The sequence below is a fragment of the Pseudophryne corroboree genome (assembly GCF_028390025.1).
Source record: "Pseudophryne corroboree isolate aPseCor3 chromosome 6 unlocalized genomic scaffold, aPseCor3.hap2 SUPER_6_unloc_5, whole genome shotgun sequence".
NCBI classification, from domain to species: Eukaryota; Metazoa; Chordata; class Amphibia; order Anura; family Myobatrachidae; genus Pseudophryne; species Pseudophryne corroboree.
The window spans coordinates 64,526-79,286 of record NW_026967606.1 but is presented as its reverse complement, the minus strand read 5'-3'; the positions used below and the strand labels follow the sequence as shown (position 1 = coordinate 79,286).

Below are 14,761 nucleotides of genomic sequence, written 5' to 3'. Positions count from 1 at the left end.
AGACGAGGCTGAAGAACTTGGACTTTGAAGAAATGAAGACTTGTGATTTGTGATTGAAAGACGAAGCTGAAGGACTTTGAAGAAATGAAGATGTCTGCGAGAACTGCCGTTAGCACCTGTAGCTCCTCTATGACCTGGGACCCCGTGTGCGCTTCCAGGAGTGGTGACGGACTTAGACAGCAGGACTGCAGCAGCATTTAAGTAAATGATAGATGAGAGCAACCAGGACCAGGGCACCAGAAGTAACCTGGGAGCACAGAGCTGGAGAAACTTTCACAAGGAAATAACTTGAAGCACTGGCAATCTCCCTCTGGGCCAGCCCCCTTTTGTAAGGGGAGAACATGCAGGATTGGCTGGACACAGAATGGGAACTTAATTGGTAATGCTCTGGTCTCCAACATGGCTGCCCCCAGCACAGGAGACATACTCAGCTGTTAGCACACAGCTTTAGCCAGCTTCTAACTCTGACACACTATACTGTGTCACACTAGAGGACCTTACCACAACAATCCCCGTCACAGCGCCCGGCACTCCCGACCCCCGGACCCCAGCCCTCAGCAGCCGCACATCCATCCAGGAGTACCCACCGCAGCCGCGCCAACCAGTGGGACGGCAACCCCCGGGAGCACCCACCGGAGGTAATGCTCTGGAGCCTGACAGTACCCCCCGTCCCCCTTTCTTGGGCTCCGAACACCATTGTGCTTTCTTCAGGTTCTTGGTATGAAAGGCCCAGACTAATCTTGGAGCATGGACGACGTCCTCTTCAGAAACCCAGGACCTTTCCTCTGGTCCATATCCCTTCCAATCAATAAGATATTGGAGACAACCATATATTTTTACGACAGTCAAGGATCCTATGAACTTCAAATTCTTCTCCTTGAGCATCTTCCACCTTGGGAGGTCTAGGGAGTGCAGCCCAAAAATGGTTAAGTATGAGAGGCTTCAGTTAGGAGATGTGAAATGCATTTGGGATTTTCAAGTACGGAGGCAACGTAACCTTGTATGCTACTGGATTCAATACTTTTTCAATAGGATATGGTCCAATGAATCTGGTGGCAAATTTCTTGGAAGGGACTTTGAGTCTTAAGTTTTGAGTAGAATTCCAGACTTGATCCCCCACTTTGAGACTAGGGACAGCCTTCTGTTTCCGATCTGCAAAAAATGTGTATTTATTGGATGTTTTAAGCAAAGCCTCATGAACTTGTCTCCACATCTTAGTAAATTGCTGAAGGGCTAACTCCGCGGCAGGTACTTTGAGAGCTGGAAGAGATTTAAAAACAGGAACACGTGGATGAAGTCCATAATTCACATAAAGGGGTGTGGAATGAGTAGCGGAATGGTAAAGATTATTATGAGCGAATTCAGCAAATGGAAGATAGTCTAGCCAATCATCCTGAGAAGAAGACATGAAGAGTTGTATGGAAAGTCTCTAAGTCTTGGTTCACTCTCTCAGTCTGGCCATCCGATTGGGGATGGTATGCAGAGGAGAATCTTAATTTAATTCCAAGGGCTAAACTCAGTGCTCTCCAGAATTTAGCCACAAATTGAGGCCCTCGATCAGAAACTCTCTTGTGGAAGTCCATGTAACCGGAAGATGTCTGATATGAACAATTTCGATAGCTGTGGAGCGGTTGGAAGACCTGTGAGTGGGACAAAGTGCGCCATCTTGGAAAATCAGTTCACAATGACCCAAATGGTGTTTCGTCCTCTGGAGACAGGCAGGTCAGTTATAAAATCCATGGAGATGTGTGTCCAGGGTTTTTGTGGAACCGATAGCGGATGAAGAAGAAGACCAGATGGCGATCCTCTTAGACTTTTATGTTGGGCGCACTTTGGGCAGGCTGCTGTAAATTCAAAAACATCTGTCTTCAGATGAAGCCACCAATAGGAGCGTTGGATGAATGTAAGAGTCTTGAGGCTACCTGCATGATCCATACAAGTTGAGGTATACTATAAGCCCACGTGAGCTGTTTTTTTCAGAGTTCTGGTGCAACGAACGTTCTTCCCAGTGGAGGAAGTGAAGTAGTACGAGTTGCAGCAAAGGAAGCAGGATCTAGGATGAATTGTCTGTCCAGAAGATCTGTGGACTCATCTGAATTCAATGAACGAGAAGTGCATCTGCTTTCCGATTAAGAGACCCTGGACAATAACTGAGCTTGAAAGAAAAATGACCTTATAACCTTATACGCATTCGCACGGGAGACTAGTGGAATTCTCGTGACGGGCATTATGAATATCCGGTGATGCCCTTTGGCTTATGCAGTGCTCCAGCAGTCTTCCAGAATTATCTCAACAAATTATTTCGAGATCTCCTCTATAAGTGCCTGGTTGTGTATCTGGACAATATTCTAATATTTTCCAAAGATCTGAAGGTCCATCGGGAACAGGTCAGAGACGTCTTTAGACGTCTAAGGGAAAATAGACAATTTTTTGTATACTGGAGAAGTGCACGTATGAGGTGTCCTCCATCCCCTTCTTAGGTTACATCTTTTCTGGAAGGGAATTACAGATGGACCCTGCCAAAGTCCAAGCAATCAGAGATTGGACCCTTCCTACCACTCTGAAGGAAATCCAGTATTTTTTCGGCTTCGCCAATTTCTATAGGAAGTTTATTAAAGATTACTCCTCCATCATTGCCCCGATTACAGCACTAACAAGATAAATCTCTAATTCTGCAGCTTGGCCACCTGAGGCACTAAAAGCCTTTTCATTTCTGAAAGAGGCTTTCATGTCTGCTCCTATTCTTCGTCAGCCTGATCTCAGTCGTCCTTTTCAGGTACAGGTGGATGCTTCTTCAGTAGGAGTGGGGGCCGTCTTATCCCAGTTCTTCGAGGATCAGAAAACTCTCTCCGGCAGAACAAAATGACGTCATTGGAGAACAAGAATTGCTTGCCATAAAACTTGCTTTTGAAGAGTGGAGGTAATTGCTGGAAGGAGCTCAGCACCCAATGTCTGTAACGACAGATCACAAAAATCTTTTATATCTTCAGACCGCCCGATGTTTAAACCCACGGCAAGCCAGGTGGGCACTCTTCTTCTCCCATTTTTCTTTCTCCGACTGAAGAAGCATCCACCTGTACCGGACTTAGACAGCAGGACTGTAGCAGCGTTTAGGTAACCGATAGATGAGAGCAACCAGGACCAGGGAACCAGAAGTAACCTGGAAGCACAGAGCTGGAGAACCTTTCACAAGGAGGTAACATAAAGCACTGGCACTCTCCCTCTGAGCCAGACCCCTTTTGTAAGGGAGAACATGCAGGATTTGCTGGACACAGACTGGGAACTTCATTGGTAATGCTCTTGTCTCCAACATGGCTGCCCCCAGCACAGGAGACATACTCAGCTGTTAGCACACAGCTTTATCCAGCTTCTGACTCTGACACACTATACTGTGTCACCACTAGAGGACCTTACCACAGCGATCCCCACCTCAGCGTCTGGCTCTCCAGACCCCCGGCCTTCGGCAGCCGCACATCCGTCCGGGAGGACCTGCCGCCAGCAACACTCCCTGCCACCGCAGCCGCGCCAACCAGCGGGACGGCAACCCCCGGGAGCACCCGCCGGAGGTAAGGCTCCGGAGCCTGACACAATCCACCCCAACCAGACCCTGCAACAGCTGCAAATCAATAGGCCAGCGCGAATCTACATGGCACGGAGCTCCTTGGCCCAGGCCCTAAAGACCGGAGAAAGAACAAAAGACCTCGGGGCTGATTCAGACCCGATCACTAGGCTGCGTTTTCTCTCAGTTTGCGATCAGATCTGCGCAGGCACAACGGACTGCAGCAACGGGGATCGCTGGTCAGCGATAGGATGGTGCAAAATTTCCGAACGCACAGGCGATCGCAAGGAGATTGACAGGAAGAGGGCATTTGTGGGAGTGTCTGGAAAAATGCAGGCGTGTCCAAGTATCTGCAGGGAGGCTTCCTGATGTCAGTTCTGGTCCCGGACAGGCTGAAGTGATGGCAGCGGCTGAGTAAGTCCTGGACTGCGCAGAGACTGCAGAAGATCTGTTTGTACAGCTCTGATACACATGCGCTCGCACACTTGCACAGCTACAATACACTCCCCTTGTAGGCGGCGACTATCTGATCGCAGGGCTGCAAAAATCACTGCCCAGCGATCAGGTCTGACTTACCCCCCTAGTTGGATCCTGGACTTCACGCAACCTACACAAAAGAAAAGAAATGCCCGCCAGCACTGCAGAAATGGAAGAGGGACAAAATGTTCTGCTCCTGGACTTCCCTCTTAACTTATTCCTGACATCACCAGTGGTAAAACACCTTTCTTATCAATAACCTAGTTCAACATGGGTGATGGAAAACATAAATTAGAGGGAAGTCCAGGAATGGAGCACTGTGTCCCTCCTGGAATGGAGCACTGTGTCCCTCCCGGCATGGAACACTGTGTCCCTCCCGGAATGGAGCACTGTGTCCCTCCTGGAATGGAGCACTGTGCCCCTCCTGGAATTGAGCACTGTGCCCCTCCTGGAATGGAGCATCGTGCCCCTCCTGGAATGGAGCACCGTGTCCCTCCTGGAATGGAGCATCGTGTCCCTCCTGGAATGGAGCACTGTGTCCCTCCTGGAATGGAACACTGTGTCCCTCCTGGAATGGAGCACTGTGTCCCTCCTGGAATGGAGCACTGTGTCCTTCCTGGAATGGAGCACTGTGTCCTTCCTGGAATGGAGCATTGTGTCCCTCCTGGAATGGAGCACTGTGTCCCTCCTGGAATGGAGCATTGTGTCCCTCCTGGAATGGAGCATCATGTCCCTCCTGGAATGGAGCACTGTGTCCCTCCTGGAATGGAGCATCGTGTCCCTCCTGGAATGGAGCATCATGTCCCTCCTGGAATGGAGCATTGTGTCCCTCCTGGAATGGAGCATTTTGTCCCCCCTGGAATGGAGCATTGTGTCCCTCCTGGACTGGAGCATTTTGTCCCTGCTGGAATGGAGCATTGTGTCCCTCCTGGAATGGAGCAATTTGTCCCTGCTGGAATGGAGCATCGTGTCCCCCCTGGAATGGAGCATCGTGTCCCCCCTAGAATGGAGCATCGTGTCCCCCCTAGAATGGAGCATCGTGTCCCCCCTGGAATGGAGCATTGTGTCCCTCCTGGACTGGGTCATGTTGGGAGGTATGCTAATACACCAAAAGTAGTAGCTTAGAGCGTAGATTAAAACAACCAATTATGCACCTAAGCTTCCACCTTAGGGTGTCATCTGGCAATTGCCTAGCAGACTTCAAATTGTGAGGCAAACAAAAACCAACAGTAAATGTGTACAGCAAGAAAGCCGCATCAACCGTAACCGGGTACCACCCTAACCACTTGGCCAGCTGATCCACACAAATCAGGGAGGGGGCTTTAGCTAGTGACAGCGTGGGATTCTCCCTTACCTGCAGGGCAGGTCCAGTCTCAGATCTACGTCCTTGGCAGGGTGATCCCACCGTGGATGTGATAGGAGTGGAGAACATGACCATCCATTCTCCAAAGACAACGGGAATCATTAAAAGCAAAACACTTTCCTTTTGCCTCTCCTGCACAACTGGCCGGTAGGCCACCCAGCATCCTGCCTTGGCCAAGCCACGCTTCATCCAGCATCCTGCCTTGGCCAAGCCACGCTTCATCCAGCATCCTGCCTTGGCCAAGCCACGCTTCATCCAGCATCCTGCCTTGGCCAAGCCACGCTTCATCCAGCATCCTGCCTTGGCCAAGCCACGCTTCATCCAGCATCCTGCCTTGGCCAAGCCACGCTTCATCCAGCATCCTGCCTTGGCCAAGCCACGCTTCATCCAGCATCCTGCCTTGGCCAAGCCACGCTTCATCTCCACAGTGAGGGAGAAAAAATAGGATTTTAATACCTACCGGTAAATCCTTTTCTCTTAGTCCGTAGAGGATGCTGGGGACTCCAAAATGACCATGGGGGTATAGACGGGATCCGCAGGAGACATGGGCACTTTAAGACTTTTAATGGGCGTGGACTGGCTCCTCCCTCTATGCCCCTCCTCCAGACCTCAGTTATAGGAACTGTGCCCAGAGGAGACGGACATTTCGAGGAAAAGGTTTTTATTAAACTAAGGGTGAGATACATACCAGCCCACACCACGACACACAGTACAACATGGCATTTCACTAAAACCAGTTAACAGCGTGAACCAAAAAGATCAGCAACAGGCTGACCCTTACCAAAACACAACCTTTGTGTAACATAAGCAATAACTATATACAATTACTGCAGATAGAGTCCGCACTGGGACGGGCGCCCAGCATCCTCTATGGACTAAGAGAAAAGGATTTACCGGTAGGTATTAAAATCCTATGTTCTCATACGTCCTAGAGGATGCTGGGGACTCCAAAAGAACCATGGGGTTTATACCAAAGCTCCAGACCGGGCGGGAGAGTGCGGATGACTCTGCAGCACCGATTGAGCAAACATGAGGTCCTCATCAGCCAGGGTATCAAACTTGTAGAACTTTGCAAAAGTGTTTGAACCCGACCAAGTAGCTGCTCGGCAAAGCTGTAATGCCGAGACGCCTCGGGCAGCCGCCCAAGATGAGCCAACCTTCCTAGTGGAATGGGCCTTTACCGATTTTGGTAACGGCAATCCAGCCGTAGAATGAGCCTGCTGAATCGTATTACAGATCCAGCGAGCAATAGTCTGCTTAGAAGCAGGAGCGCCAACCTTGTTGGCCGCATACAGGACAAACAGTGCCTCTGTTTTCCTAACCCTAGCCGTTCTGGCTACATAAATTTTCAAAGCTCTGACCACATCAAGAGACTTGGAATCAGCCAAGGCTTCAGTAGCCACAGGCACCACAATAGGTTGGTTCATGTGAAACGAAGAAACCACCTTTGGTAGAAATTGTTGATGAGTTCTCAACTCCGCTCTAGCCTCATGGAAAATCAGATAGGGGCTTTTGTGAGACAAAGCCACCAATTCGGACACCTGCCTTGTGGACGCCAAGGTCAATAGCATGACCACTTTCCAAGTGAGAAATTTCAATTCAACCTTTTGTAAAGGTTCAAACCAATGTGACGTAAGAAACTGTAACACCACGTTAAGATCCCACGGTGCCACTGGGGGCACAAATGGAGGTTGGATGTGTAGTACGCCTTTCACGAAAGTCTGTACTTCTAGAAGTGAGGCTAATTCCCTTTGAAAGAAAATTGACAAGGCCGAAACCTGCACTTTAATGGAGCCCAACTTCAGGCCCGCATCTACACCTGCTTGCAAAAAGTGGAGAAAACACCCCATCTGAAATTCTTCCGTAGGAGCCTTCTTGGATTCGCACCAAGACACATATTTTCTACAAATACGGTGATAATGCTTCGCCGTTACCTCCTTTCTAGCTTTAAGTAGAGTGGGGATGACTTCCCCGGGAATACCTTTCCTACCTAGGATTTGGCGTTCAACTGCCATGCCGTCAAACGCAACCGCCGTAAGTCCTGGAACACACACGGCCCTTGCTGTAACAGATCCTCTCTTAGAGGAAGAGGCCAGAGAACTCCTGTGAGTAATTCCTAAAGATCCGGATACCAGGCCCTCTGTGGCCAATCTGGAACAACGAGTATCGCCTGAACCCTTGTTCTTCTTATGATCCTTAATACCTTTGGGATGAGTGGAAGCGGAGGGAACACATAGACCGACTGAAACACCCACGGTGTCACTAGTGCGTCCACTGCTATTGCTTGAGGGTCCCTCAACCTGGAACAATATGTCTGAAGCTTCTTGTTGAGGCGAGACGCCATCATGTCTATTTGAGGAAGTCCCCAATGACTCATCACTTCTGCAAAGACCTCTTGATGAAGACCACACTCTCCTGGATGGAGATCGTGTCTGCTGAGGAAGTCTGCTTCCCAGTTGTCCACTCCTGGAATGAAGGCTGCTGACAGAGCGCTTGCATGTTTTTCCGCCCAGCGAAGAATCTTGGTAGCCTCCGCCATCGCCGCTCTGCTCATTGTTCCACCCTGGCGGTTTATGTGCGCCATGGCTGTAATGTTGTCTGACTGAATCAGGGCGGTCTGGTCGCAAAGAAGATGTTCCGCCTGCCGCAGGCCGTTGTAGATGGCCCTTAACTCCAGCACGTTTATGTGCAGACAAGCTTCCTGGCTTGACCATTTTCCCTGGAAATTTTGTGACTGCTCCCCAGCCTCGGAGACTCGCGTCCGTGGTCACGAGAATCCAATCCCTCTAGAAGGTGAGGACATTGGAGCCACCACAGGAGAGAAACCCTGGCCCTGGGGGACAGGCTTATCTTCCGGTGCATCTGCAGATGGGACCCGGACCACTTGTCCAGCAGGTCTCACTGAAAAGTTCTTGCATGGAACCTGCCAAACGGGATGGCCTCGTAGGCCGCCACCATTTTCCCCAGCACTCGAGTGCAGTGATGAATCGACACTCTTGGCGGTTTCAGAAGTTCCTTGACCATGTTCTGGATTTCCTGAAGATCCTCTGCAGTTCGGTGTCCAGAATCATGCCCAAAAACGATATCCGAGTTGTCGGAATCAACTGCGACTTTGGTAAATTTAGGAGCCAGCCATGCTGTTGCAGCACCTGCAGGGAGAGCGCAAACTTTTTTTAGTAACTGCTACTGTGATCTCGCCTTTATCAGGAGATCGTCCAAGTACGGGATAATTGTGACCCCTTGCTTGCGCAGGAGCACCATCATTTCCGCCATTACTTTGGTGAAAATCCTCGGGGCCGTGGAAAGACCGAACGGCAACTTCTGAAATGTGCAGTGACAATCCTGTACAGCGAACCTCAGGTACGCCTGATGAGGAGGATATATGGGGACATGTAGGTAGGCATCCTTTATGTCGACTGACACCATAAAATCCCCACCACCCCCCCTCCAGACTGGAGATCACTGCTCGGAGAGATTACATCTTGAATTTGAATCTTTTTAAATAAAGGTTGAGGGAGTTTAAGTTCAGAATCGGTCTGACCGAGCATCCGGCTTCGGGACCACGAACAGGGTTGAATAAAACCCTTCCCCACGTTGTAACTGGGGTACCGTGACAATGACTTGCTGTTGACACAGCTTTTGTATTGCAGCACACAATACCTCTCTCTCTGTATGAGAAACTGGTAAGGCCGATTTGAAAAATCGGTGTGGAGGCACGTCTTGGAACTCCAGCTTGTATCCTTGGGTCACAATTTCCAGCACCCAAGGATCTAGGTCCGAGCGAACCCAGACTTGACTGAAGAGTTGAAGACGTGCCCCCACCGGTGCGGACTCCTGCAGCGGAGCCCCAGCGTCATGTGGTGGATATGGTAGACGCCGGGGAGGACTTCTGCTCCTGGGAGCTTGCCACAGCCGGCGATCTTTTTCCTCTTCCCTTACCTCTGGCCGCGAGGAAGGAAGATCTCCGTCCTTTCCTGAATTTATGAGACCGAAAGGACTGCATCTGGTATTGAGGCGTTTTCTTTTGCTGTGGAGAGACAAAAGGCAAAAAAGAAGACTTACCAGCGGTAGCTGTGGAAACCAGGTCCGCGAGGCCCTCACCAATCAAAACTTCACCTTTGTAGGGCAGAGCCTCCATGGCCTTCTTAGAGCCAGCATCAACATTCCATTGATGAGTCCACAACGCCCGCCTAGCCGAGATTGCCATGGCATTGGCCCTTGATCCCAAGAGGCCAATATCTCTCGCAGCCTCCCTTAGATAAACCGCTGCGTCCCTAATGTGACCCAGGGTCAAAATTACGCTATCCCTATCCAGGGTGTCTATGTCAGATAACAAGTTATCTGCCCACTTCTCAATAGCGCTACTCACCCATGTCGATGCCACGGCCGGCCTGAGTAGCGTACCGGTAGTAACATAAATAGATTTTAAAGTAGTTTCCTGCTTAAGATCCGCAGGATCCTTAAGGGCTGCCGTGTCAGGGGACGGAAGCGCCACCTTCGTGGACAAACGCGCCAGGGCTTTGTCCACCGTGGGTGATGATTCTCACCGTAGCCTATCCGGTGAGGGAAAAGGACACGCCATAGCAATTCTCCTGGGAATCTGCAGTCTCTTGTCAGGAGACTCCCAAGCCTTTTCAAAAAGAGCGTTCAGCTCATGAGAGGGAGGAAACATTACCTCAGGTTTCTTTCCCTTAAACATACAGACAATTGTGTCAGGGACAGTGGGGTCTTCCGTGATATGCAACACTTCTTTAATAGCCACGATCATGTACTGAATACTCTTAGCCACTTTAGGATGTAACTTGGCAACATTATAGTCGACACTGGAGTCAGAATCCGTGTCGGTATCTGTGTCCGCTATCTGGGTAAATGAACGTTTCTGAGACCCTGAGGGGGCCTGAGACTGTGATAAAACATCACCCATGGATGGTCTCCATGCTTGGTTCTGAGACTCAGATTTGTCTAACCTCTTATGCAATAAAGTCACACTTGTATTTAAAACACTCCACATATCTACTCAATCAGCAATCGGCGGTGCTGACGGAGTCACTCCCACGTTCTGTTCAGCTCCCTCACCAGCCTACTCCTGGGAAGAGCCTTCAACCTCAGACACGTCGACACACACGTACTGACACCCCCAAACACACTGGGCTATAGGGGACAGACCCACAGTAAGGTCCTTCAGCGAGACAGAAAGGGAGTTTGCCAGCTCACACCCAGCGCCCCACCGGTCTGAAGGAATTAAACAACGCCCCAGACCGGTAAGCGCTTTTTATATAATAGTAATCAACACCAAATTGCTTTGCCCCCCCCCCCCCTCCTTCGTTTTGTGCTGCCCGTTACTTGTGGTAGCAGTGAAGGGCCAGGGGCAGCGTCTCTGCAGCTGTGCTGTGGAGAAAATGGCGTTGGATAGAGCTGAGGAGGAAGCCCCGCCCCCTATATGGCGCTTCGGTCCCGCTTTTTTTTATATTGGCGGGGGTCCCTATACATTGCCTAGGCAATGTATATACATAGTGCCATGTGTAATTTGAGGGTTTATTGCTGCCCAGGGCACCCCCAACCCCTGCGCCCTGCACCCATGTAGTGCCGCTTATGTATGGGAGCAACATACTTGCCTACTCTCCCGGAATGGCCGGGAGGCTCCCGAAAATCGGGTGACCCTCCCGGCCCCACGGAAGAGCAGGCAAGTCTCCCGATTTGCGGGTCCCCCCTGCCCGTCCGCCCACTTAGTGTGTAAAGTGGGCAGTCCGGGCAGTCGATGACGCGATTCTTGCAGAATCGCGTCATCATAGCCACGCCCCCTGCAGTGTAATGCCGGGGATCGAGCGCTACAGAGCGGGGGGCGTGGCTTAAAGCGGGTGTCATTGTGACCCCGCCCTTGCTCCGCCCCCGCCCTTGCTCCGCCTCCGGCCCACAGCCTCCCCTGCCCCCCCTCTGAGCCGACCTGGCTGCTCTCTCCCGCAGAGAGCAGCCAGAATGTCGGCAACTATGGGGAGCAATGGCGCGCAGCGCGACCGCTGCGCGGTACCTCAGGAAGAACTGAAGTCTTCTTTGCTTCTTTACTCACCCGGCTTCTTTCTTCCGGCTCTGCGAGGAGGACGGCGACGCGGCTCTGGGACGGACGGCGAGGGCGAGACCTGCGTACCAATCCCTCTGGAGCTAATGGTGTCCAGTAGCCTAAGAAGCAGAGCCTATCATTTAAGTAGGTCTGCTTCTCTCTCTCCTCAGTCCCACGATACAGAGAGCCTGTTGCCAGCAGAGCTCCCTGAACATAATAAACCTAACAAAAGTATTTTCAGAGAAACTCAGGAGAGCTCCCCTGTAATGCACCCAGTCTCCTCTGGGCACAGAACATAACTGAGGTCTGGAGGAGGGGCATAGAGGGAGGAGCCAGTGCACACCCATCTAAAGTCTTTAGAGTGCCCATGTCTCCTGCGGAGCCCGTCTATACCCCATGGTCCTTTTGGAGTCCCCAGCATCCTCTAGGACGTATGAGAAATAACACATATTTGCCTTTGCGGATCGTTTGTCTAACAAACACGCAGCACCGCTATGTTGGCACAGTGCATCGCATTGGTGCCACCTACCAACCCTGAAGCCTCAGCCGCCACTGCTGGATCTGCCTTATTGCCATATTTTTACACGACCTAGCTAGCTTGCACGGACGCTGCCGGGAACATGGAGAATGCGAGATAGTGTAAAAGCAGCGAGCAAACCATACTCACCGGTTCTAGATGCACCCAGAACCACGGAATCTGTCACATCACGCACAGGGGCTGCGCTTTCATCCACAGGGGTTACCTCTACGTTCCGGGGAACCTCAGATGCCCCCTCCTCACCACCATCGGGAGTACTGACCACTGCAGGAACAGCTGAAAATAAATGGACAAGATCAGTAGACATAGCAACAGCAGCAGCAGCAGGGAGGCCAGCGAGCGAGGGGGCAGTGGGAGGGGCCAGCGAGCGAGGGAGCAGTGGGAGGGGCCTCTGCAGGGAGCAGGGATTGCACAAGAAGTACAGCATAGCCAGATTAAGGGAGGGGCATAGGGCATACTATAGCCCGGGCCCCCCAGCCGGAGCACACTGACATCATTAGTTCTCCCTCTTATGCAGCAGCAGAACCAGCAACCAGAATGTGAGCAGGAGAGTAATCAGTGCAGGCAGAGACACAGAAGTATAAGGTTTCATGAGATACTGACTGAGCTTCCCAACCGATGGAGAGATAGGTGGGGAAGAGAGCTGTAAGTGACCCAGGGATTCCAGCTTCTCCTCCTTCCCTTCCGGGTGTCTGGGTCAAGTGTAACCTGTTTTCTAATGAGTACATGCAGGTCTAGAGGGAAAGATACACAGAGTCCTCCTGAGTCCTGTCCCAATGTGTAAGTAGTACAGAGGCTGTTGCTATTGCATTCTTGCAAGATAAATTAGAGATTTTATTTTTCTATGTGTATTTTAAGGTTTTTTACGTTGTCTTTATTCCATTACAGGAAAACTTTATAAAATACTTGTCACTTAATCAGGTGGAGCTATAAACAGTATCCAGGAATTGTTAAACTATTATTTACAGTAAATCTAAAATACACTATTGGTTTGTATTAGAGATGAGCGGGTTCGGTTTCTCTGAATCCGAACCCGCCAGAACTTCATGTTTTTTTTCACGGGTCCGAGCGACTCGGATCTTCCCGCCTTGCTCGGTTAACCCGAGCGCGCCCGAACGTCATCATGACGCTGTCGGATTCTCGCGAGGCTCGGATTCTATCGCGAGACTCGGATTCTATATAAGGAGCCGCGCGTCGCCGCCATTTTCACACGTGCATTGAGATTGATAGGGAGAGGACGTGGCTGGCGTCCTCTCCGTTTAGAATTAGAATAGATTAGAGAGACACTTGATTTACTAATTTTGGGGAGCATTAGGAGTACTCAGTAGTGTACAGTGCAGAGTTTTGCTGATAGTGACCAGTGACCACCACTTTTATTTATAATCCGTTCTCTGCCTGAAAAAAGCGATACACAGCACACAGTGACTCAGTCACATACCATATCTGTGTGCACTGCTCAGGCTCAGGCCAGTGTGCTGCATCATCTATTATCTATATATAATATTATATATATCTGTCTGACTGCTCAGCTCACACAGCTTATAATTGTGGGGGAGACTGGGGAGCACTACTGCAGTGCCAGTTATAGGTTATAGCAGGAGCCAGGAGTACATAATATATTATATAGTGAGTGACCACCAGACACACAGTGCAGTTTATTTAATATATCCGTTCTCTGCCTGAAAAAAGCGATACACACAGTGACTCAGTCAGTCACATACCATATCTGTGTGCACTGCTCAGGCTCAGGCCAGTGTGCTGCATCATCTATTATCTATATATAATATTATATATATCTGTCTGACTGCTCAGCTCACACAGCTTATAATTGTGGGGGAGACTGGGGAGCACTACTGCAGTGCCAGTTATAGGTTATAGCAGGAGCCAGGAGTACATAATATATTATATAGTGAGTGACCACCAGACACACAGTGCAGTTTATTTAATATATCCGTTCTCTGCCTGAAAAAAGCGATACACACAGTGACTCAGTCAGTCACATACCATATCTGTGTGCACTGCTCAGGCTCAGGCCAGTGTGCTGCATCATCTATATATATTATATATCTGTCTGACTGCTCAGCTCACACAGCTTATAATTGTGGGGGAGACTGGGGAGCACTACTGCAGTGCCAGTTATAGGTTATAGCAGGAGCCAGGAGTACATAATATTATATTAAAATTAAACAGTGCACACTTTTGCTGCAGGAGTGCCACTGCCAGTGTGACTAGTGACCAGTGACCTGACCACCAGTATATATAATATTAGTAGTATACTATCTCTTTATCAACCAGTCTATATTAGCAGCAGACACAGTACAGTGCGGTAGTTCACGGCTGTGGCTACCTCTGTGTCGGCACTCGGCAGCCCGTCCATAATTGTATATACCACCTAACCGTGGTTTTTTTTTCTTTCTTTATACATACATACTAGTTACGAGTATACTATCTCTTTATCAACCAGTCTATATATTAGCAGCAGACACAGTACAGTGCGGTAGTTCACGGCTGTGGCTACCTCTGTGTCGGCACTCGGCAGCCCGTCCATAATTGTATACTAGTATCCAATCCATCCATCTCCATTGTTTACCTGAGGTGCCTTTTAGTTGTGCCTATTAAAATATGGAGAACAAAAATGTTGAGGTTCCAAAATTAGGGAAAGATCAAGATCCACTTCCACCTCGTGCTGAAGCTGCTGCCACTAGTCATGGCCGAGACGATGAAATGCCAGCAACGTCGTCTGCCAAGGCCGATGCCCAATGTCAT

The 14,761-nt window shown here is 50.1% G+C and overlaps 1 protein-coding gene across 1 annotated transcript in view; it reads right to left on the bottom strand.

Moving 5' to 3' along the window:
• The window catches only part of LOC134985626 (uncharacterized), a 218,509-nt gene extending 206,207 nt beyond the window's left edge, over positions 1 to 12,302 (bottom strand). Inside the window, exon 1 of the mRNA XM_063950447.1 lies at positions 12,125 to 12,302. Within this exon, the coding sequence (XP_063806517.1) occupies positions 12,125 to 12,302 (178 nt within the window). The remainder of the gene's footprint in view (positions 1 to 12,124) is intronic.
• Between the last annotated feature and the right edge of the window lie 2,459 nt (positions 12,303 to 14,761).